The sequence below is a fragment of the Bufo gargarizans genome, chromosome 3, assembly GCF_014858855.1.
Source record: "Bufo gargarizans isolate SCDJY-AF-19 chromosome 3, ASM1485885v1, whole genome shotgun sequence".
NCBI classification, from domain to species: domain Eukaryota; kingdom Metazoa; phylum Chordata; class Amphibia; order Anura; family Bufonidae; genus Bufo; species Bufo gargarizans.
In genome coordinates this window covers 345237480-345260957 of record NC_058082.1, presented here as the reverse complement: position 1 = coordinate 345260957, position 23478 = coordinate 345237480, and the positions used below count along the sequence as shown (strand labels likewise).

General features: G+C 47.4%; 1 protein-coding gene across 1 annotated transcript in view; it reads left to right on the top strand.

Moving 5' to 3' along the window:
- The first annotated feature begins 289 nt into the window (after nt 1-289).
- The window catches only part of CLSPN (claspin), a 63796-nt gene continuing 40607 nt past the window's right edge, over nt 290-23478 (top strand). The window contains exons 1-4 of the mRNA XM_044285078.1: nt 290-368; nt 6471-6600; nt 7751-8199; nt 8803-8958. Coding sequence (XP_044141013.1) covers nt 345-368; nt 6471-6600; nt 7751-8199; nt 8803-8958 — 759 coding nt within the window. The 5' untranslated portion in view covers nt 290-344. The remainder of the gene's footprint in view (nt 369-6470; nt 6601-7750; nt 8200-8802; nt 8959-23478) is intronic.

Genomic DNA, 23478 nt, shown 5'->3' with positions numbered 1-23478 from the left:
CACACTAAAAATCGGTTCTGTGAATGCACCCTTAGCCACTTTGTTCCCCTCACCCCCACAACACATGTTACTAAATTGTAAAGGCTCCTCCAAGCACCACCATCTGCTATAAACCAGAACTGCAGGGACATCCTCTACTACGAGGACACAACCAGCCTACAACTGATGACGTCAGCAGCTTGCTGGGGCAGGCGCAGGTCACTCAGCAGCTAAGCCCGAGAATACGTCAGCAGTCGCCCTAAGCACATTGGTTGATCAGCCCTGCTAGCCCCGCCCACTGTTTGGAGCGCGAATTCTGAGGCGGCTGCAGGCTGTATTGGCGGGAGCTGTCACCGGGGAGCGCCATGGCTGCCAGCTTGGAGGCTCAGGTGAGAGGAGCTGTGGTGGTTGTGTGCTGCATGTGTAGCAGTGGTGCCCGTTTACCGCCGTGTAATACCAGTCGCTTTCTTCTGGCACCAAACAAAGGCTGTCTGCGGCTGTTCCACCGCCTGAGAGCCTACGGTGTATTTCTGGAGGGTCTACTATAGCATGGCGTTTACCTCCAGCTGTAATGTGCTAGTATGTCTATAGCTCCACCTTCAGTTACTGTGGAATATATATATATATATATCTCTATCTATATTAGTATAGTATATAGGAACTTATTGCTGATCTCCCCTATGTAAGTAGGAGCTTCCTGTATACACCCTGCATCACTGACTGCTGCTTTCAGTGCTTGCTGCAGTCATTCATGCAGTTTTTAACATAATGTTCTCTCACTGTTTCCTATGGTAACGCATATCCAGTTGGATCAAGTTTGAACTGACCTGATGGTTGAGGACCACTTCCATGGGGCGATGATCCTCTTAACATTAGTTCTTAGGAGCCTTCATTGTCTTGTGTAAAGGTAGGTTCACACTGAGTTTTCTGGAGGAGGGTTTGAGGCAGACTTTTCAGCCAGAGCTGAGTTCAAAAGGAATCGGAGATATAAAGAAAGGATTGTACTTCTCCTACCTGCTGGATCCAGTGGCTTTGGCTGAAAAACTTGCAGAAAAATCTGTCTCAAAATCTCCTCCAAAAAATGCTATAAACCTACCGTAAGGTCCTTTTACATGTGCGCAGGGGTGTAGCTATAGGGGGTGCAGAGGTAGCAATCGCTATCGGGCCCAGGAGCCTGAAGGGGCCCAAAGACACTTGTGCTGCATAAGCAGACACACAAAGCACTGAGGGAAGGGGAGCACAAGCTGAACTCTTGCACCAGGGCCCATGAGCCTTTAGTTACGCCCTGCATGTGCGTGTACCCAGAATGCATCCTGCTCAATGCTCCTTTACTATGTTTCTATGTGCTGATAACTGGAGGGTTTTTATAGGAATCCTTGTCCTTGCTCTTCTCTCATGTCGTTTACACGAGGGGTGCACTGCTAACGATTTTGATGGATTTACACAGCCTGATGGAGCAGGCAATTATCAGGAAGCATTTCTTCCCGATAGTTGCCTGCTCGTCAGTGGAGGTGAGGAGCTGCATTTAAAGGAAACCTGTCACTTGGAATTTGGCAATAGAGCTGGGGACATAGGCTACTAGATCTCCGCTAGCACATCCGCAATATGCAGTCCCCATAGCTGTGTTGTGTTTTTTTTTTGTTCCCCACAATAAAATCAATTTGATACATTTGCAAATTAACCTGAGATGAGTCCAGCATGAAGGGGCCAGCACCGCCCCACATCCTCCAAATCTCCTCCTTGCTCCCTGACGTCAAAGCTAGAGCGCCGTAATCTTGCGATGCACAAGCTAGCGCATAATGTTCCTTCCCTGTGCTGGCATCAGCCTCGGGGAATGAACTGCGCATGCACTAGCTCGCGCATCGCAAGATTACAGGACTCATCTGAGCTTCGTTTACGTATCTATAAAAACGTTTTTTTTTTTTTTTTTTGTTTTTTACACAATAAAAGCACAGAGAGCCATGGGGAATGGCTATTGCGGATGTGCTAGCGACGATCTAGCAACCCATGTCCTAAGCTCTATACCCAAAATCCAGGTGACATGTTTCCATTAAAGGCAGTGATCACTTCCACTGCATGGGGATGAGTGATCACCGCTCGCCCCATACACATCCATTGCACCCCACTTGCAACACACCTGCAACTTGGCATTTTTTATTATTCTTTTCTAAGCCAAATCACAGTTCTGACATAGTTGTGTGACAGCAAGTTGCACATATTTTTGGGTTGCGTCACTTATGTTGCCATACCCTAAAAGATGCGATCAACCACAGCAAAGCTAATTATTTTTGGCTCGCAGTCACTGATGGAAATTGCAAATCATACCCTGACTGTGTGAAAGCAGCCTTAAAAGCTTCGGCAGCCCCTGTAAATGTGGTAACAAGAAGAGATAATACTCAACCCTCTTCTCTCCTCTGGCTGTCGAGGTGATGTTCTGTGCAGCCAATCGCTGGCATCAGCAGTAAACAGGGTGTCAAAGATGAGGTTGGTGATTGGCTGCACAGTGAGCTGTGTGCTCGGAATGTCTCCGCGGTGGGAAAAAGACGGTGAGTATCAATTATTTTGTTAATTTACCACATCTACAAGGGTTGCATGAGTTTTCATCTAACTTGGATAATCCCTTTAAACTGGTCCAAACAACAAAAATCATTGTCAGACGTCCATCCCCCTTGTGTACACGGGTGTGCTGCTGACAATGGCAAGTGTATAAAAATGCCAGTCCAGGAGCCAATAATCATCCAGATTATCGGGAACGAACGCTCGTTCATCGGATGATCCTGTCACTCATGCAGGCACCACTGATCATAGTTTGTGGGCAGCAGATCGTGTGGTCACAGCGATCTGCTGCTCAGAAACCAGGATTCTGTATGAGGATGAGGGATCGCTATACAGTGGAGGAAATAATTATTTGACCCCTCACTGATTTTGTAAGTTTGTCCAATGACAAAGAAATGAAAAGTCTCAGAACAGTATCATTTCAATGGTAGGTTTATTGTAACAGTGGCAGATAGCACATCAAAAGGAAAATCGAAAAAATAACTTTAAATAAAAGATAGCAACTGATTTGCATTTCATTGAGTGAAATAAGTATTTGAACCCCTACCAACCATTAAGAGTTCTGGCTCCCACAGAGTGGTTAGACACTTCTACTCAATTAGTCACCCTCATTAAGGACACCTGTCTTAACTAGTCACCTGTATAAAAGACACCTGTCCACAGAATCAATCAATCAAGCAGACTCCAAACTCTCCAACATGGGAAAGACCAAAGAGCTGTCCAAGGATGTCAGAGACAAAATTGTAGACCTGCACAAGGCTGGAATGGGCTACAAAACCATTAGCAAGAAGCTGGGAGAGAAGGTGACAACTGTTGGTGCGATTGTTCGAAAATAGAAGGAGCACAAAATGACCATCAATCGACCTCGCTCTGGGGCTCCACGCAAGATCTCACCTCGTGGGGTGTCAATGGTTCTGAGAAAGGTGAAAAAGCATCCTAGAACTACACGGGAGGAGTTAGTTAATGACCTCAAATTAGCAGGGACCACAGTCACCAAGAAAACCATTGGAAACACATTACACCGCAATGGATTAAAATCCTGCAGGGCTCGCAAGGTCCCCCTGCTCAGGAAGGCACATGTGCAGGCCCGTCTGAAGTTTGCCAATGAACACCTGAATGATTCAGAGAGTGACTGGGAGAAGGTGCTGTGGTCTGATGAGACCAAAATAGAGCTCTTTGGCATTAACTCAACTCGCTGTGTTTGGAGGAAGAAAAATGCTGCCTATGACCCCCAAAACACCGTCCCCACCGTCAAGCATGGGGGTGGAAACATTTTGCTTTGGGGGTGTTTTTCTGCTAAGGGCACAGGACAACTTATTCGCATAAACGGGAAAATGGACGGAGCCATGTATCGTGAAATCCTGAGCGACAACCTCCTTCCCTCTGCCAGGAAACTGAAAATGGGTCGTGGATGGGTGTTCCAGCACGACAATGACCCAAAACATACAGCAAAGGCAACAAAGGAGTGGCTCAAGAAGAAGCACATTAAGGTCATGGAGTGGCCTAGTCAGTCTCCGGACCTTAATCCAATCGAAAACCTATGGAGGGAGCTCAAGCTCAGAGTTGCACAGAGACAGCCTCGAAACCTTAGGGATTTAGAGATGATCTGCAAAGAGGAGTGGACCAACATTCCTCCTAAAATGTGCGCAAACTTGGTCATCAATTACAAGAAACGTTTGACCTCTGTGCTTGCAAACAAGGGTTTTTCCACCAAGTATTAAGTCTTTTTTGTTAGAGGGTTCAAATACTTATTTCACTCAATGAAATGCAAATCAGTTGCTATCTTTTATTTAAAGTTATTTTTTCGATTTTCCTTTTGATGTGCTATCTGCCACTGTTACAATAAACCTACCATTGAAATGATACTGTTCTGAGACTTTTCATTTCTTTGTCATTGGACAAACTTACAAAATCAGTGAGGGGTCAAATAATTATTTCCGCCACTGTAGCTATTCCTCGTTCTCATAGGCTGCTTTCACACTAGTGTTTTTGTTGGATGCGGCAGGGTTCAGCAAAAACGCTTCCATTATTGATAAAACAACCATCTGCGTCCGTTATGAACGGATCCGGTTGTATTATCTTTAACATAGCGAAGACGGATCTGTCATGGACTGCATTGAAAGTCAATGGGGGATGGATCCATTTTCTATTGTCTGATGGCGTCAGAGAAAACGGATCAGTCCCCATTGACTTGCTTTGGGGTCATGACGGATCCGTTTTGCATCCCTGAGGAGAGAAGGCAAAATACAGCATGCTGCGGTTTTCTCTCCGGTATAAGAACACAGCCGAACGGAATGCATTTTGGAGCATTCCGTTCTGTTCAGTTACGTTTTGTCCCCATTGACAATGAATGGGGAGAAAACGGAAGCAATTTTTTTCCGGTATTGAGCCCCTGTAACTGATCTCAATACCGAAAAACTAAAACACTAGTGTGAAAGTAGCCTTACTGTGATATATGTAAATGAGCAGTCTCCTTCACTGAACGAGCAGCCGACTGTCAGGAAGGAACGCTTCCTACCTGACAATTGGCTGCAGCGTGGTCCTAGCTAAATCCACCTTTAGTTTTAGGGGCTGTTCACACCACCATATCCGTTTTGCTGTCAACAAATCGCAGATCTGTAAAATACGGATGTGGTCTGTGTGCATCCTGCACTTTTCACGGGCTCCATGGAAAAATTGCCTATTGTCTGTAAAACATACAGGAATAGGATTTTGTTTTTTTGTGGGACTGCAGAATGGACATGTAGATGCCGACAACAAACAGCGTTCTCTCTGCATTTTTTGCAGCCCCATGGTGGATCGCGTGTGGACCGAAAATACAGTTTTGTAAATAGCCCCTTACTTCTGTAGAAGTGGTTGGCAGTAAAATGTTTTGGATCAAGGGTGGTTTTCACAATACTACCTTATTCCACCTCTCTTGTCAGCACTTAGGGCCACTTGGCTTTGCACACGGAAGACATCCTAGCCACCTGTGTAGACTTCATTTCTTGAAGTTTCTACTTTCTAGTCACGTGTTAATTCTCATTTTTATGGCATTTTCTTAAAAAATAAAAAATTGGGGGCATCTTAAATAAATTGTAATTACATGTCATATTAATTTTAGAGATGACAAAAAAATGAAGCATATTTGCAGTTAAAAAAACATTCCAGTAAATTTGACATTTGCTTATATAGTATAAGCACATATAGTAGAGGAACATCCATCTACTGAGATGAGTGCTGCTCTCTCGGTCCTGTCAGTCTTGTGCTTTGCTACTGCTACTGGAGCAGCGACTGTGCCGGCACCCGGAAGTGTGGTGGCACATGCGCAGTCACTGTTCCAGTAGAAGCAGACACTTCTGTACTTAAACTGCTACTTGGAGCAGCAGTGACAGTGCGGGATGATCCCCCTGCACAATAGAGTAAGGCTACTTTCACACTAGTGTTTCTGGGTCCGCTTGTGAGCTCCATTTCAGACCTCGTACAAGCGGCCCAAAACAGATCAGTTTAGTCCCAATGCATTCTGAATGGATAAGAATCAGTTCAGAATGCATCAATTTGGCTGCGTTTGGTTTCCGTTACGTTTTTTAGTCTGTCACTAAAACGCAGCTTGCAGCGTTTTGGTGACCGTCTGACTATGCAGAGCCAAACGGATCCGTCCTGACTTACAATGTAAGTCAATGGGGACGGATCCGTTTTTCACTGACACAATATGGTGCAATTGAAAACGGATCCCATTGACTTTCAATGTAAGTCAAGACGAATCCGTTTTGACTTAGACTTTTTTTTTTTTAAGACTAATGCAAACGGATCCATTATGAACGGATACAAGCGTTTGCATTATCAGTGCAGATCTGTCTGTGCAGATCCAAGTTCTTCTAACACATGCATAGTAGAGCTGATGAGTGTTTTTCTCGTGTCTTAATTTCACTTTATCTTCTTTCTGTTAACATAAGGCGTATTTGGTAGAAGATAACCAGATTGGACTAAACGTCTTGGAGAGCGATTCAGATAGTGGTCAGGGGAGCTGCAGAATGGATTCCCCTACAGACAAGCAAGAAAGCATGGACTTCCTGGAGAATGGAGGTATTTTAGATACAAGTTTGTTAGTAAATCCTTGTATTCCACATGAAATATCAATTCTGGAGTATCTTTTGTTAGAACTTGGCACTGTGCCTGCTGTTCCTTTTGTTATTCCTCCTAGGAATGTAAGAATTGACACTTTCCAATTGCACACCTACAGTCCGATACTATCAGCACTGATTGGACTGTGTCAGACAAGTGTAATGATAACACGTCAATTTATTCATGCATTTCCAGAAGGAATAATAGGCACTGCTAAAGGCAGAGATGAAATGATCTAGAATAGTTTGGTGAATCCTTTATTCAGATGGCAGTACTACACCTCCATATGAGAGCTGTATATTTAGCTCTGAAATTAAGATCGTCTCCCTTAACCCGAATACATGGAAATCCTTTCCAAAAGAATGTTTTTCTGATTTATGCTGCAGGAAACATGTTATTTTTAATGTCATTATTGGCATTTTTATTTTATAACTGTTTTAACATGTGCTTTTCTAGAGGTTTTCAAGTTTTATAAGGATCCTGTCGGGGAAAATGCTCCATATGTGGTGTTCACAAAGCAACACTGACCCTAAATAGCATAGTATGTAGAATGTTTAATACTTGTAGACTCTAAAGTAACATCTGGCAGCAGCATTTTTGTCCTAGAAAAATGCTGTAAAACATTGAGTTCAGCCTTATGAATTCATTTTAAATCTGATCTTTCTTCTCAATTCTTTGCCACTCCTTTCTGGAATTACTGTAAAATATAATTACATGGGATTAAAGGTGTTATCCGGTAATTAGTATTAATGAATCTATTATCAGTAGCAGCCCCCTGGGACCCCTGCTGATCAGCTGTCAGAAGAGCGCTGTGCCCTCTTTCTGGGCCCTGCAACGTCACCATACATCTGTCCCATGGCCTATTTGCATCTCTGCCACATTTAAGTGAATGGCACTGAGCTGCAATACCAAGCATTGCAACTATGTGATGTATGGCACTGTGTTTGGAGAGAAGATGGCAGTGCTTACTAGAGCTCTGGTGAGTGCAGACACTCCCTGTAGCAGCTGATCGGCAGGGTTGCCGGGATTTGGACCCCTGCCAATCTGATAATGATGACCTATCCTAAATGATATTTAACAGGATAACATCTTTTGGTGTTTTTCTGTTAAGATTCAGGTGACGATATCTTGGTACGTAAGAAGTCTAAAAAAAAGAGCGTTTTTGAAGAAAGTGATGATTCTGATGGTGACACCACTGCTGTTACTGCCAACACTAAGCCAAGTCTTGAAAGTGACGAAGATAACGAGAACAAAGCCACAGATAGGATAAAGCCTCGACGAATCCGAGCCGCTCTTCTTGACAGTGATGATAGTGACTGTGATGGAGACCTTATTGCAGATGGTGAGGTAAATGCCATAGTGGCTTCCACTGATAAAGACAGTCCACAAAAAAACACCTCCGTAAAACAGAATAACTCAAAGTCTTCCAAAAAGCAAACTGGAGTAGAAGTAAAAGAAAAAGGCAAATCAAAACGAAGAGCAGATAAAGAGAGAAAGAGAATGGCTTCTATTGAAAAGTTTAAAAAGGACAAGAAGCAGAGTTCAAATGCAAGTAATGAGGTTAGTAGCCTGGTAAATCGCATTAGTTTACCGTTACCACAGTCTCTATTTTTACTTCCATTTTCATGCAATGGGAGAGACTCAAAAAGGTACATGCAATAAACAACGGGCTGCATTCAGAAAGAACATCCACATCAATTTTTTACTTTTGGCTTGCTGTATGTTTGAGATGTTGAGTACTCCCCCTGTTTGTAACATATTTGGACGAATATTTTTTTTTACCATTCCTCCTATTACCAGCCTAGCTCCAGTATTGTGTTGACGCCCTTGCAAACTTTGTCTCTTCTGCAGACTGAGTTGGTTTTCATGCACATGGCTTTAATTTGTATGTTGTGGTAATAAGGCTACCACAGAATTCCCTTACTGTATTCATGTAGTAGACCTCAGATTTCATATTGACAGTTTTATTTTTTATATATCTAATCTGAAAAAATTTACATGCTATTTTGCATGCCTTATTACAGCCCCATACAAGATTTTTGTCTTCTTGAAGTATTTCTTTTACAGGAGAATATATTGCACATTTAGCACCTCTGTCTTTCTATACAATTTCTGTCAAAAAGCAATGAAAAGTGCATGTTTGTATTTTTTTCCCCCCATCAGCTACATAGGGAAGAAGATCATCCTCCTTTTGATGACAGTGGCTGTCTTTTAGCTGATGGTGAGCTGTTTGATAAAGACGAGGAGAGTGATAATCCTGATGAAGAATCCCTAGATGCTATACGTGCCAGCATGAAAAACAGATTAAAGAGTCGTTCTGTAAGTATTACTGAAGATTCCAGTGATTATAGGTTGCGTATCAACTTAGGGGAAAAAGTGGTGTCAAATACCTGCAATTTATGTGTAAGACCCTTTGGGCCGGATTTATCATTAGCTCAGGTCAGAATAATGGAGTGAAAAAGTCCCAAACGCTAAAACTGCGCATAAATTTGCGACTTTTCTGCTCTGCACTATGCTCGCCAGTTTTCTGAAAGTGGAGCGTGTTTTCTTATGTAAATCAATCTCTAGACAGATTTACTACTGGGACTATTTAAAAAGTCGCAATTTCACTCCAGTGAGGACCATGCTTATCTTATGAGACTTTTTAATAGAACATGCGACTTTTTCATAAAAATGTGCGACTTTTTCATAAAGATGTGCGACTTTTGTAAAGCTGCTTACTGATGGATAAACTGCTACTGTCAAACCACATTTATTACAGTCTTAAAGAGGACCTTTCACTTGTATAAACTATGTGAACTGAGTATTCTGCCATATAGAGCGGCGCCCGGGGATCTCACTGCACTTACTATTATCCCCGGGCGCCGCTCCGTTCTCCCGTTATAGGCTCCGGTACCTTTGCTCCTTAAGTTATAGTAGGTGGGTCTTCCCTTGTCCTGTGGGCGTCTCCTTCTCCTAGGCTGCTGCGCTGGCCAATCGCAGCGCACAGCTCACAGCCTGGGAGAAAAAAAACCTAGGAGAAGGAGACGCCCACAGGACAAGGGAAGACCCACCTACTATAACTTAAGGAGTAAAGGTACCGGAACCTATAACGGGAGAACGGAGCGGCGCCCGGGGATAATAGTAAGTGCAGTGAGATCCCCGGGCGCTGCTCTATATGGCAGCATACTCAGTTCACATAGTTTATACAAGTGAAAGGTCCTCTTTAACCTCTTAAGGACATAGGGCGTACAGGTACGCCCTTGTGCCCTGGTACTTAAGGACACAGGGCGTACATGTACGCCCTGTGCATTTTCGATCACCGCCGCACGGCGGGCGGTGATCGGAACCCCGTGCCTGCTCAAATCATTGAGCAGGCACTTGGAGCAAATGCGCCGGGGGGTCCGGTGACCCCCCCCATGTATGCGATCGCAGAAAACCGCAGGTCAATTCAGACCTGCGGTTTTCTGCGTTTCCGGGTTATTCGGGTCTCTGAAGTCCCGATAACCCGGAACAGGATGGTGATGGTGGTGTGATTTCACCCCACCAATCACCATCCAGCGATCCTGAGTGGTGATGGTGACATCACCACTCAGGATCGCTTTCTGATTGGTCTGTGGGCGGTCCGGCGGCAGATTCAAGAGGCAGGCGCTCCTCTCCTCCTCCTTTTGTGTTCCGGAGGAGAGAGGAGCTGCCTGCACGTGTCTGCCACCGCTGCCTGCACCCCGATCTGTGCCCCCCAGGACCCCATCAGGTACATAGGGACAGCTAGGGAAAGTTTGGTTTAGGCAGGGAAAAAAAAGGGAAAGTTAGTTTTTGAACTTTGATTGCATCACCCTAAGTTAGGGTGTCTGGGGTCCACAGCAGAGCTTTTTTCGTGTACGCTGACTGTGGCCGGCACTTAGTGTCCGGCCACTGTTAGCGCATCGCACACCCCACCGCTGATCAACTTCGGACGGTTGATCAGCGGTTTTGAATTTTTTTCCCCACATTTTTTGCCCTTTTTTTAGTTAGTTTATTTTATTTTTTTTCTGTTAGTTTTAGGGTGAGTTCGTGAACACCCGTGCCCCCACACACACGCACACAAAATAAAGAGTTACACACACGCACATATACACGCAGACACACACTCCCCTATGGCCCGCCGGACGTTCTCGGCCGAGGAGGCATACGCCCAGATTGCCTCTGACTCCGAGAGTCCCAGTGAGGATGAGGATGACCCCACATTCCTGTTGTCATCCGCATCCTCCTCATCATCTAGCGATGATGAGCCCCCAAGGCGGCGGAGACGCCGCCAGGCGGAGCAAGGGGACCGCCATGTTAGGGACCCTGTGGCCCACACTAGTACGAGCAGCTCTGGGGCTCGTACTGGTTTCCCGGCCCACCAGTTAAATCCACCGGAGCCCCCTGCCGGTGAACTTGTCTGGTGTAGCCCAGAGCGATACGAGCCTGTGATTCCTGATTTTGTAGGCCAATCAGGAATCCAGATTTCCACAGTGGGCTACACTGAATGACTTTTTTTGTCATTTTTTCAGTGACCCACTGGTAAATCTGATGGTGGAGCAGACGAATCTGTACGCCCAACAGTTCGTCGCTCAACACCCGGGCTCCTTTTTGGCCAGGCCCGGTGGCTGGACGCCGGTCAGTGCAGCCGAAATGAGGACATTTTGGGGCCTTGTGCTGCATATGGGCCTGGTCAAAAAACCCAGTGTCAGGCTGTACTGGAGTGGGGATGTCCTATACCAGGCCCCACTTTACAGTACAGCCATGACACGCTCCCGGTTTGAGGCCATCCGGAAATGTCTGCATTATTCCGATAATGCAGCATGTCCCCCCCGAGGTGATCCTGCCCATGACCGTCTGTACAAGATACGGCCGGTCATCGATCACTTTGGGGCCAAATTCATGGAGGCCTATGTACCTGGAAGAGAGGTCGCGGTTGATGAGTCTCTCATTGCGTTCAAGGGGAGACTCATTTTCCGCCAGTATGTGCCCTCCAAGCGGGCGAGGTATGGCGTGAAGCTATACAAAATTTGTGAGAGTACCTCAGGGTACACTTACAAATTTCGTGTGTACGAGGGGCGAGATTCCTGGATTCAACCCCCAGAATGTCCCCCCACTCTGGGTGTTACCGGGAAACTTGTGTGGGACCTTATGTACCCACTGCTGGATAAGGGTTACCACCTTTACGTGGATAACTTTTATACCAGTATCCCCTTGTTCCAGTCCCTTGCCGCCAGATCCACGTCCGCTTGTGGGACCGTGCGGAAAAATCAACGCGGCCTCCCTGCCCACCCCCTCCAGGTACCTATCCCCAGGGGTGAGACCCGTGCCCTTACCACTGGAAACCTGTTGCTGGTCAGGTATAAGGACAAGAGGGATGTCCTTATGCTGTCCACAATTCATGGTAACGGCATCACCCCTGTCCCTGTGCGAGGTACCGCGGCAACGGTCCTCAAGCCCGATTGTATCGTCGCTTACAATCGGTATATGGGAGGAGTTGATCTCTCTGATCAAGTCCTCAAGCCATATAACGCCATGCGCAAAACCCGGGCATGGTACAAAAAAGTTGCGGTCTACTTGGTGCAGGTTGCCATGTACAACTCTTTTGTACTATCCCAAAGCGCTGGCAGCACAGGGACATTCCTCCAGTTCTATGAGGCAGTCCTCAAGGCCCTGATCTTTTCGGACCGGGAAAGAGCAGGCCGGAGTACCTCGGGAACTGTAGGTGCCCGGATCGTCCCTGGCCAACACTTTCCAGGTGTGGTCCCCCATACTGGAAAGAAGGGACGAACCCAAAAAAAGTGCAGAGTGTGTCGCAGGAGGGGGATACGGAAGGACACAACTACTCAGTGCGACACTTGCCCCGATCATCCGGGCCTCTGCATTGACGGTTGCTTCAGGGAGTATCACACTTCCATGGAGTACTAAATTTTTATCCCAATTTAGCACTGACATCGGATAAAAAAAACTGGTTCTCAGACTTGAGACACCCAAAAAAAACTAAAATAATTTATTAAAAGTAGACATATTAGGTATCGCCGCGTCGGTAATAATCTCCTCTATAAAACTACCCCATGACCTAACCCCCCAGATTAACACGGTCAAGGGAAAAAAAAAAAAAAAAAGGTGCAAAAAAAGGTTTTTTTTGTCACCTTACATAATAAAAAGTTTAATAGCAAGCGATCAAAAAGTCATATAGCCCCCCAAAAAGTGCCAATAAAGCCGTCCGCTCATCCCACAAAAAATGAGCCCCCACATGAGATAATTGGATAATTTTTTTTTTACAAAAATGACCCTTAGACTTTAGAGATACCCCCAAAAAAATTTGAATCAAAAAAGATCATATAGTCTAAAACCAAAATAATTGTAAAAAAAGTACTTATCAGGTATTGCCGCGTCCGTAAGAATCTCCTCTATAAAAATACCCCATGACCCAACCCCCCAGATTAACACGGTCAAAAAAAAAAAAAAAATAGGTGCAAAAAAATAATTTTTTTGTCACCTTACATAACAAAAAGTTTAATAGCAAGCGATAAAAAAGTCATATAGCCCCCAAAATAGTGCCAATAAAACCGTCCGCTCATCCCGCAAAAAATGAGTCCCCACATGAGATAATTGGATAAAAAAAAAAAAAAAAAATGACCCTTAGGCCTCTTTCACACGGGCGTCATGTTTTTTGCCCGGATAAGAGGCGGGTGCGTTGCGGGAAAATGCGCGATTTTTTCCGCGCGAGTGCAAAACATTGTCATGCGTTTTGCACTCGCGTGAGAAAAATCACGCATGTTTGGTACCCAGACCCGAACTTCTTCACAGAAGTTCGGGTCTGGGATTGATGTTCTGAAGATTGTATTATTTTCCCTTATAACATGGTTATAAGGGAAAATAATAGCTTTCTGAATACAGAATGCTTAGTATAATAGTGCTGGAAGGGTTAAAAATAATAAAAAAGTTAACTCACCTTCTCCTCTTGTTAGCGTAGATGCCGGTCTGTTCTTTAGCTGTGGACTGAATGACCTGAGGTGATGTCAGATCACATGCTCCAATCACATGGTCCATCACCATGGTGATAGAGCATGTGATCTGACGTCATCAAAGGTCCTTCAGCCACAGCTAAAGAACAGACCGGCCTCTACGCGAACAAGAGGAGAAGGTGAGTTAACTTTTTTATTATTTTTAACCCTTCCAGCACTATTATACTAAGCATTCTGTATTCAGAATGCTATTATTTTCCCTTATAACCATGTTATAAGGGAAAATAATACAGTGAATAGACTGTCACCTAGAACCCATGCGTGAAAATCACACCGCATCCGCACTTGCTTGCGGATGCATGCGATTTTCACGCAACCCCATTCATTTCTATAGGGCCTGCGTTACGTGAAAAACGCACAAAGAGGAGCATGCTGCGATTTTCACGCAACGCATAAGTGATGCGTGAAAATCACCGCTCGTGTGCACAGCCCCATAGAAATGAATGGCTCAGGATTCAGTGCGGGTGCAATGCGTTCACCGCACGCATCGCACCCGCACGGAAAACTCGCCCGTGTGAAAGGGGCCTTAGACTTTAGAGATACCCAAAAAAAGATTTGTATCAAAAAAGATAATATAGTCAAAAACCTAAATAATTGTAAAAAAAAAAGTAGACTTATTAGGTATTGCCGTGTCCGTAAAAATCTCCTCTATAAAAATATCCCATTACCTAACCCCCCAGATTAACACAGTAAAAAAAAAAAAAAAACAGTGCCAAAACCGCTATTTCTCACCCAATTCCTTGGGGGACACAGGAACTCTTGGGTATAGCTTATCTCCATAGGAGGCGTGACACTAAGTAAAAGACTGTTAAGCCCCTCCTCCAGCAGCTATACCCTCAGCCTGGAGAGAGAGACTTCCAGTTTTTTGCTTAGTGTCAAGGAGGCAAGACACTCTCTGCACTGCAGAGTTGTCTTGAGAAGATTTTAGAGTTTTTAATTTTTTATTTTAATTTTTTCACTTGGATTTTTCCACAGGGACAACAGAGTCGCAGTAGACTTCTCTGTTTTCCCGGGGTTGAGCTGCACCAGGGCCGGTTATCCGCCCTGCTGCCTCCCCCACAGAAGAAAAGGAGGACCAGGGCAGCTCATGCTCCCCTGCATCCCGCCAGCACTGGGTCGCCCACCTGCAAGCCCCTCTCCAGCTACTGTCACTCTTGTGCCAGTGGCTGAAGGGGCGTCCCAGCTGGATGGACTAGAGGGTGAAGACGTCGCAGGTGAGGTGGCTAGTGCAGCCGTTCCGCTCCCCTTCCCCTCCTCTCCGTTCCGTTCTAGGCTCCCCTTTGCTGATGGCCTCGTTGCTCGATTCGGAGGCGGCCTGGCGCCCTGTTTGTACCGCCTGGGACAAGTCCCAGGAGAGCTGAGCGGCGCTCATGGGGAGGCTTGTTTGGGGGCGGCCGGGTATGCGACCGCTGTGCCGTTGCATTGCAGGACGCCTACACCCGGTCCTCCTCTTTCGGCTTCCTACCTCTCGCTTCCGCTGCGTCGGGGGCCATTGGGGAGACCTGTGATGGTTTGGAGCGGGATTTGAATCGCGCGCGATAATGTTTTCGGTGGGGGGCGGAGTTTCGGACCGGCCCAGCGTCTTGCTTGGTCTTCAGTCAGGGGCCGGACGCCTTTCTTCCCGCGCCTCTTTAGTCCCGCCCACTCTCGTGCCTGCATGCTTCTGGGAACTCACTGCAGGACGGACCATTGCTCTAGTTGCCGCCGCCGTTCTTCTGCTGCTGCCGCTGCCGTTCTGCTTCCTCTGTGACCTGGTAGGACTGTTGACCCTTCCTCACTGTAGCCCCCTGGCCTGGACTCGGGGTTTTTTCTATTGCTCCTACCAACATGTCTGACCCCTTAGTGCCTGTGGGACCTTGGTATCATACCTGCACCGCATGTAAGGCGCCCTTTCCTCAAGGGCAGTCTGACCCGCATTGCTCGCTTTGCAAAGACCCATCGCAGGGTCCGCCATCTGTTGTGTCACCCCCTGGCCTCTTGGATCCCCCTGACTGGGCTAGATCCCTCTCCCAGGCTGTGGTTAGTCTCACTAGCGTTGTGGGCCGACTTGCAGATGTGTTGCCCTTGTCGCAGCCGGATGATTCCCCTGCTGGGCCCTCCGGGTCCGCTGTCCTGGCCGACCCGTCTGAGTCTCTCTCTGCAGGCGATTCCTCCAGAGCCCGCCAATCCCAGAAGCGGTCAAGGGCGGATCACCGGTCATCCTCGGATGCTTCGGTATCCCCCCCAAGGGTGCGTTCTCAGTCGGGTCCTTCCTCCTTGCAGGATTTGCCCTCTGAAGGGGAGCTGGTTGATTCCGATTGGGATATGGATTCGGCGCTGCCTTCAAAGCTGGCTTCCGCTGTGGGCCACCTTATAAACAATATCCGTGATACCTTTAAAATTCGCGATGATCCTCCTGATCCTGAGAAAACCAGTGTTTCCTTTTTTCGCCAGAAGCAGGCTTCTGCGGTTTTTCCCCTCCATGCTGACTTTTCGTCAGTGGTTTCTAAGGCCTGGGCCCGTCCTGATGCACGGTTTACCCCGCCGAAAAAGTTAGATGTTTGTTATCCGTTTCCGGCGGATTGCATCACAAACTGGGCGTCTCCTCCTAAGGTCGACCCCCCTGTGGCCCGTTTGTCCAAGAGCACGGCTATTCCCGTCGCAGATGGTTCTTCCTTACAATCCACTGAGGATCGCCATATAGAGGCCCTTACAAAGGGTATCTTTTCGGCCTCCGGATCCGCGCTTAGGCCAGTCTTTGCCTCCGCTTGGGCTGGTAAAGCGGTTTCAGAATGGGCGTCTCAGCTGGATCTGGAGCTTGAATCCGACGTCCCTATTCAAGACCTCCGTGCCCTGGCTCAACTTATCGTTCAGGCTGGAAAATTTGTATGTGAAGCATCCCTGGATGCAGGGGCTCTTATTGCCCGTTCGTCTGCCCTGGCCGTGTCGGCTAGGAGGGAGCTTGGTTAAAGGTTTGGTCGGCGGACGCCGCGTCAAAGCGGTCTCTTACTAGCCTTCCTTTCTCTGGTGCTCGTTTGTTCGGGACCCGTTTGGATGAAATCATCTCTGAAGCCACGGGGGGGAAGAGTACCCATCTTCCCCAATCCAAGGCTAGGAGCTCCACTCGTGGTCGTCCCACCTTCTCCCGTTTTCAGGTCTTCTCGTAGGGCTTCCGCTCCTCGCTCCGCCTCAGGTCCGTCCGCTAACCCTGTCCAGGACAGGCGTAAGAAACCCTTTTTTCGGACCCAGCCCTCCTGGCGCAAATCTCAACCTGCTCGCGCTCCAGCGACCAAGCAGGCCCCCGCCTGAAGGTGCGCCCCCACCCACCCGGGTGGGGGGACGTCTCCTCCTGTTCAGGGACTTCTGGCAGGCGCACGTCTCCGACGCCTGGGCTCTCGAAGTTGTGTCTTCCGGGTACAAACTCGAGCTTGCGTCCCTTCCCCCAGTTCGGTTCTTTCGCTCTCGGGTTCCCCGGGATTCCCGAGGGGTGGCCGATTTCTTTGCTGCCGTTCAGACTCTTCTAGACAAAGGAGTCATCACCCCGGTTCCTATGGGAGACAGGTTCAAGGGGTTCTATTCGAACCTTTTTGTGGTCCCCAAGAAGGAGGGTTCGGTGCGACCCATTCTGGATCTAAAACGGCTGAACCGCTTCCTTCGTCTTCAGCGTTTCCGGATGGAGTCTCTCAGGTCGGTGGTGGCCTCTCTGGAACAGGGGGAGTTCCTGGCCTCCATCGACATCCAGGACGCCTACCTTCACATTCCAATCGCACGGTGTCATCAGTGCTTTCTGCGTTTTGCAGTGGGGTCCGACCACTACCAGTTCGTTGCCCTTCCCTTCGGGCTGGCGACGGCCCCTCGTGTTTTCACGAAGGTCCTGGCCCCGGTCCTCGCCTTACTTCGTTCCAGGGGAGTTTTTCTGCTTCCATATCTAGACGACCTCCTAATCAAGGCGCCTTCTCTGTCACTGACTTCAGCCAGCGTGGATCTCTCGCTGCAGACCTTGCGCCGGTTCGGTTGGGTTATCAACCTACCCAAATCCTCTCTTGTTCCTTCCCGGCAATTGGTCTTTCTGGGGATGCTGCTGGATACGGATTCAGCGGTGGTTCGACTTCCGTTGGAAAAGCGCCTGCTCCTCCATCGGTCGGTTCAGGGCCTTCTGTCCCACCGCCGTCCTTCTTTCCGGTTCAGCATGCGGGTCCTGGGTCAGATGGTGTCCTGCTTCGAGGCGATTCCTTACGCACAGTACCACTCCCGCACCTTTCAGACGGCCATTCTGTCCGCCTGGGACAAGTCCCAGGAGAGTCTGGATCGGCATTTTCCCCTTTCCCCCCGGGTTCGTTCCTCTCTCCTCTGGTGGCTGCGGACCCCTCTTCAGGGGAAGTCTTTCCTGCCAATGACTTGGCTGGTGATTACCACCGATGCCAGTCTGCGGGGTTGGGGGGGAGTGTTTCCTCCTCGGTCCGTCCAGGGCACTTGGTCTCCATCGGAGTCCAGACTGCCGATCAATGTTCTGGAGCTGAGGGCCATCCTCCTCTCGCTCCGACACTGGACTTCGTTGCTTCAGGGTCGCCCTGTTCGGGTCCAGTCGGACAATGCCACGGCTGTGGCGTACATAAATCACCAGGGGGGCACTCGCAGCATGGCGGCGATGAGGGAGGTGTCTCTGATCCTTCGCTGGGCGGAGGTTCATGTTCCGGCCCTTTCGGCCGTTTACATTCCGGGGGTGGACAATTGGGCGGCGGATTTCCTCAGCCGGACGACGATCGACCCGGGGGAGTGGTCTCTGCACCCCGACGTCTTCGAGTCTCTTTGTCTCCGCTGGGGTCGTCCGGACGTGGATCTCATGGCCTCCAGATTCAACTACAAACTTCCCATCTACGTGGCCAGGGCCAAGGATCCGGACGCTTACGGCGCGGACGCGCTCGTCCTCCCCTGGACGGATTTTTCGCTCCTCTACGTGTTTCCGCCCCTGCCTCTTCTTCCGCGTGTCCTTCGGAAGATTGCGGCGGAGGGCACGCCAGCAATCCTAATCGCCCCGGACTGGCCGCGTCGTCCGTGGTACGCCGACCTTATGTTGCTTCTGGCAGACGCTCCCTTGCCTCTGCCTCTCAGAGAAGACCTCCTCTCTCAGGGGCCGATCTTCCACCAGCATTTAGGGTCGCTACGTTTGACGGCGTGGCTATTGAAACCGCGGTCCTGACGCGGCGGGGGTTTTCGGCTGACGTGGTCCGTACCATGATTCGTGCACGAAAACCGGCCTCGGCCAGGATTTATTATCGTACCTGGCGGGCCTATTTGGCTTTCTGTGAGGCCTTGGGGACTCCCCCTCTGAGGTTTTCCCTTCCTACGGTTTTATCCTTTTTGCAGTCTGGTCTGGTTCTGGGCTTGGGTCTCAGTACCCTGAAGGGTCAGATTTCGGCTCTTTCGGTCCTTTTTCAGCGTCCTCTGGCTCCGCTCGGTCCGGTTAAGACCTTTCTTCAGGGGGTTGCTCACTGTGCTCCCCCCTATCGCCCTCCCGTTCCTGCTTGGGATCTTAACGTTGTGTTGGCGGCTCTCCAATCTTCCCCTTTCGAGCCTCTGCGCAAGGTTTCCCCTCGCTTGTTGTCTTGCAAAGTTTTCTTTCTCGTCGCTATCACGTCTCTTCAGGGTGTCTGAGTTGGCGGCTCTTTCTTGCGTGGAGCCCTTCTTGGTTTTTCACCAGGACAAGGTGGTTCTCCGCCCTGTTCCGGAATTTCTTCCGAAGGTGGTGTCCGCCTTTCACCTGAATGAGGATATTGTCCTTCCTTCTCTGTGTCCGTCCCCGTCGCATCCCCGGGAGCGGGAGCTTCACCGTCTGGATGTTGTTCGGGCTCTCAGGATCTACCTGGATGTGACCAGACCCTTTCGACGCTCGGATTCTCTGTTTGTGATTCCGGAGGGTCCGCGCAGGGGGCTGGCGGCGTCTAAGGTGGTTGTTGCCCGCTTCCTCAAGATGGCTATCGTTGAGGCTTACCGTGCTCGGGGCAGGGATCCGCCCTTTGGTGTTACCGCTCATTCTACCAGAGCGGTCGGGGCTTCCTGGGCTCAGTGTAATCGTGCCTCGGCTGAACAACTGTGCAAGGCGGCCACCTGGTCTTCTTTGCACACGTTCACCAAGTTTTACAGGGTGAACACTTATGCATCGGCGGATGCTGCTTTGGGCCGCTTGGTCTTGCAGGCGGCGGTGCCTTAATGTTTACGGTGCCTGGTTCGCTTTTGGTTGTGGTCCCTCCCTGTTTGTGGACTGCTTTTGAACGTCCCAAGAGTTCCTGTGTCCCCCAAGGAATTGGGCGAGAAAACGAGATTTTTGTATAACTTACCAGTAAAATCTCTTTCTCGCTCTTCCTTGGGGGACACAGCGCCCACCCATTGTTTTTTGTTGGCCTTCGGGTGTTTTTTTCTGACTTGTTGGTATTGGTTTGGTTACTCCTTGCCTTTGTCTTGCACTACTTGGGCACATAACTGGAAGTCTCTCTCTCCAGGCTGAGGGTATAGCTGCTGGAGGAGGGGCTTAACAGTCTTTTACTTAGTGTCACGCCTCCTATGGAGATAAGCTATACCCAAGAGTTCCTGTGTCCCCCAAGGAAGAGCGAGAAAGAGATTTTACTGGTAAGTTATACAAAAATCTCGTTTTTTGGCACTTTTCCATTTCAATCAGTTTTTTCCGGTAATAAAACAAGGGTTAACAACCAAACAAAACTTAATATTTATTACCCTGATACTGCAGTTCACAGAAACACCACATTTGTGGTCGTAAACTGCTGTATCAGTAAAAGGGAGGCCGCAAAAGGAAAGGACCGACATGGTTTCTGGAAGGCCGATTTTGATGGCCTTTTTTTATTGACACCATGTCCCTTTTGAAGCCCCCCTGATGTACCCTAGAGTAAAAACTCCCCAAAACTGACCCCATCTAAGAAACTACACCCCTCAAGGTATTCAAAACTGATTATACAAACTTCATTAACCCTTTAGGTGTTCCTCAACAGTTAATGGCAAATGGAGATGAAATTTCAGAATTTCAATTTTTGGTAACCTTGCGTCACAAAAATGTAATATAGAGCAACCAAAAATCATATTTACCCTAAAAATAGTCCCCAAAAAAATGCCACCTTATCCCGTAGTTTCCAAAATGGGGTCACTTTTAGGGAGTTTCTACTCTAGGGGTGCATCAGGGGGCTTCAAATGGGACATGGTGTAAATAAACCAGTCCATAAAAATCAGCCCTCCAAAAACCAAACGGCGCACCTTTCCCTCTACGCCCCGCTGTGTGGCCGTACAGTAGTTTACGGCCACATATTGGGTGTTTCTGTAAACGGCAGAGTCAGGGCAATAAAGATACAGTCTTGTTTGGCTGTTAACCCTTGATTTGTTAGTGGAAAAAATGGGTTAAAATGGAAAATTAGACAAAAAAATGAAATTTGCTAATTTCATCCCCATTTGCCAATAACTCTTGCGCAACACCTAAAGGGTTAACGACGTATGTAAAATCAGTTTTGAATACCTTGAGGGGTGTAGTTTCTTAGATGGGGTCACTTTTAGGGAGTTTCTACTCTAGGGGTGCATCAGGGGTCTTCAAATGGGACATGGTGTAAATAAACCAGTCCATAAAAATCAGCCCGCCAAAAACCAAACGGCGCACCTTTCCCTCTACGCCCCGCTGTGTGGCCGTACAGTAGTTTACGGCCACATATTGGGTGTTTCTGTAAACGGCAGAGTCAGGGCAATAAAGATACAGTCTTGTTTGGCTGTTAACCCTTGATTTGTTAGTGGAAAAAATGGGTTAAAATAAAAAATTTGACAAAAAAAAGAAATTCTCAAATTTCATCCCCATTTGCCAATAACTCTTGTGCAACACCTAAAGGGTTAACAACGTATGTAAAATCAGTTTTGAATACCTTGAGGGGTGTAGTTTCTTAGATGGGGTCATTTTTGGGTGGTTTCTATTATGTAAGCCTCGCAAAGTGACTTCAGACCTGAACTGGTCCCTAAAAATTTCGTTTTTGTAAATTGCTGAAAAATTTCAAGATTTGCTTCTAAACTTCTAAGCCTTATAACATCCCCAAAAAATAAAATATCATTCCCAAAACAATTCAAACATAAAGTAGACATATGGGGAATGTAAAGTCATCACAATTTTTGGGGGTATTACTATGTATTACAGAAGTAGAGAAACTGAAACTTTGAAATTTGCTAATTTTTCCAAAAATTTTTTAAATTAGGTATTTTTTGGTGCAAAAAAAAATATTTTTTTGACTTCATTTCACCAGTGTCATGAAGTACAATATGTGACGAAAAAACAATCTCAGAACGGCCTGGATAAGTCAAAGCGGTTTAAAGTTATCAGCACCTAAAGTGACACTGGTCAGATTTGCAAAAAATGGCCTGGTCCTAAGGTGTAAAAAGGCTGTGTCCTTAAGGGGTTAAAGGGCCGATCATAAATCTGACTTTAGCCATATGTGAAAGTGGAGTGAGCTGTCAGAGTAATGATAAATCTAGTCCTTTGTGTCCTGACCACCTGCCTCTAAAAAAGTGGGAAGTGGTGGTGGCCTACGGGGCTCAAAAGATTGAACACTGCTGCTTATGCAAAAAACTGATTGAAATTGTACCTGAAATATACACCAGCTCCTAGAATGCATAGATTTCAGTTTCTGGTGCAGAGACCTCCATTGATGCACAAAAAGTAAAAGGCGTTCCATAAAAACTAGCGAAACTAGCTGGCTGCGCCACTTAGCTATTTTCGGCACTCTCATAGAAATGAATTAAGGGCGGCCTCACATGCGCGATGGGCTCTCCCAAACTTTGGACACCCCATTCTAAAGATAGGTGCTGGACCAATCTTTACCAATCGCCTGTTTCAGGGAGCTGCTGCACTCAACAGTTGAGTGATGCAGGCTCCTGGCAGCTTTCCAAGGACATCGCTGTGCTTCGTATTGCAACTCTGCCCCATTGACTTGAATGGGGCTGACCTGCAACTAGGCCATTTGACCGATGATGTACAGTGAAGTTACTGGCCTACGAAAAGGCTGCAGCGCTCACTGCCTCTTCTAACAACTAATCAGCGGGGGTCCCGGGTATTGCCCCGCAGATCTGGTACTGATGACCTTTACTGAGCACATAAATATATTTTCCTGAATAACCCCTTTAAGGATCTGACCTTGTAGACAGTTGTGATTTGGTAAAGTAAAGCCCATCAGGTGAGATTTAGACCCATGTCCCACAAGTTACTTGAGGATCTGACCTCTGGACTGGAGCATATGCTGTCTATCGTAATTGATTTTAATGGGCATATTGTTTTCAGCATTCCCAGTGCAGAAAATTATCATGTCATAGTCCTCTGTAGAACTATATAAAAAGTAGCCAAAAATTCTGACTTTTTCCACTTAAATCACAGTTGGATAACTACATGTTCCTTTGATTCACCTTCCATTGGAGTTCCACCGTGCTCATGTTTATTCAGTATACTTTCACTGATATGTAGGTCTCAGGGCTGAGGAAGACGTCAATATAGTGAGATAAACATTTCTTACTCGGTCATTGTCAGGGCTGTGGAGTCGGTAGATAAATGCTCCGACTCCTCTGTATTTAATATGCAAATATATTTTATACTTCCTTGAAGGAAAGAAAGGCATCATACGGCTGTTCCACAAAGTTCTTCTAAGCTCTTATAGCAGAGAGAGGTAGTTGGGCAGAAGCTGCTGCCTTCTCCTTTGTGTGCTGATCTTCTGCTGAAGATAAAGCAGTGGGAGGATCCAAGAAGGGGCAGGGGAAGGGGCATTTATTGTAAAACATGATTTTCCTAGTAGAATCCCATAGTCATGTTTAAAGTTTA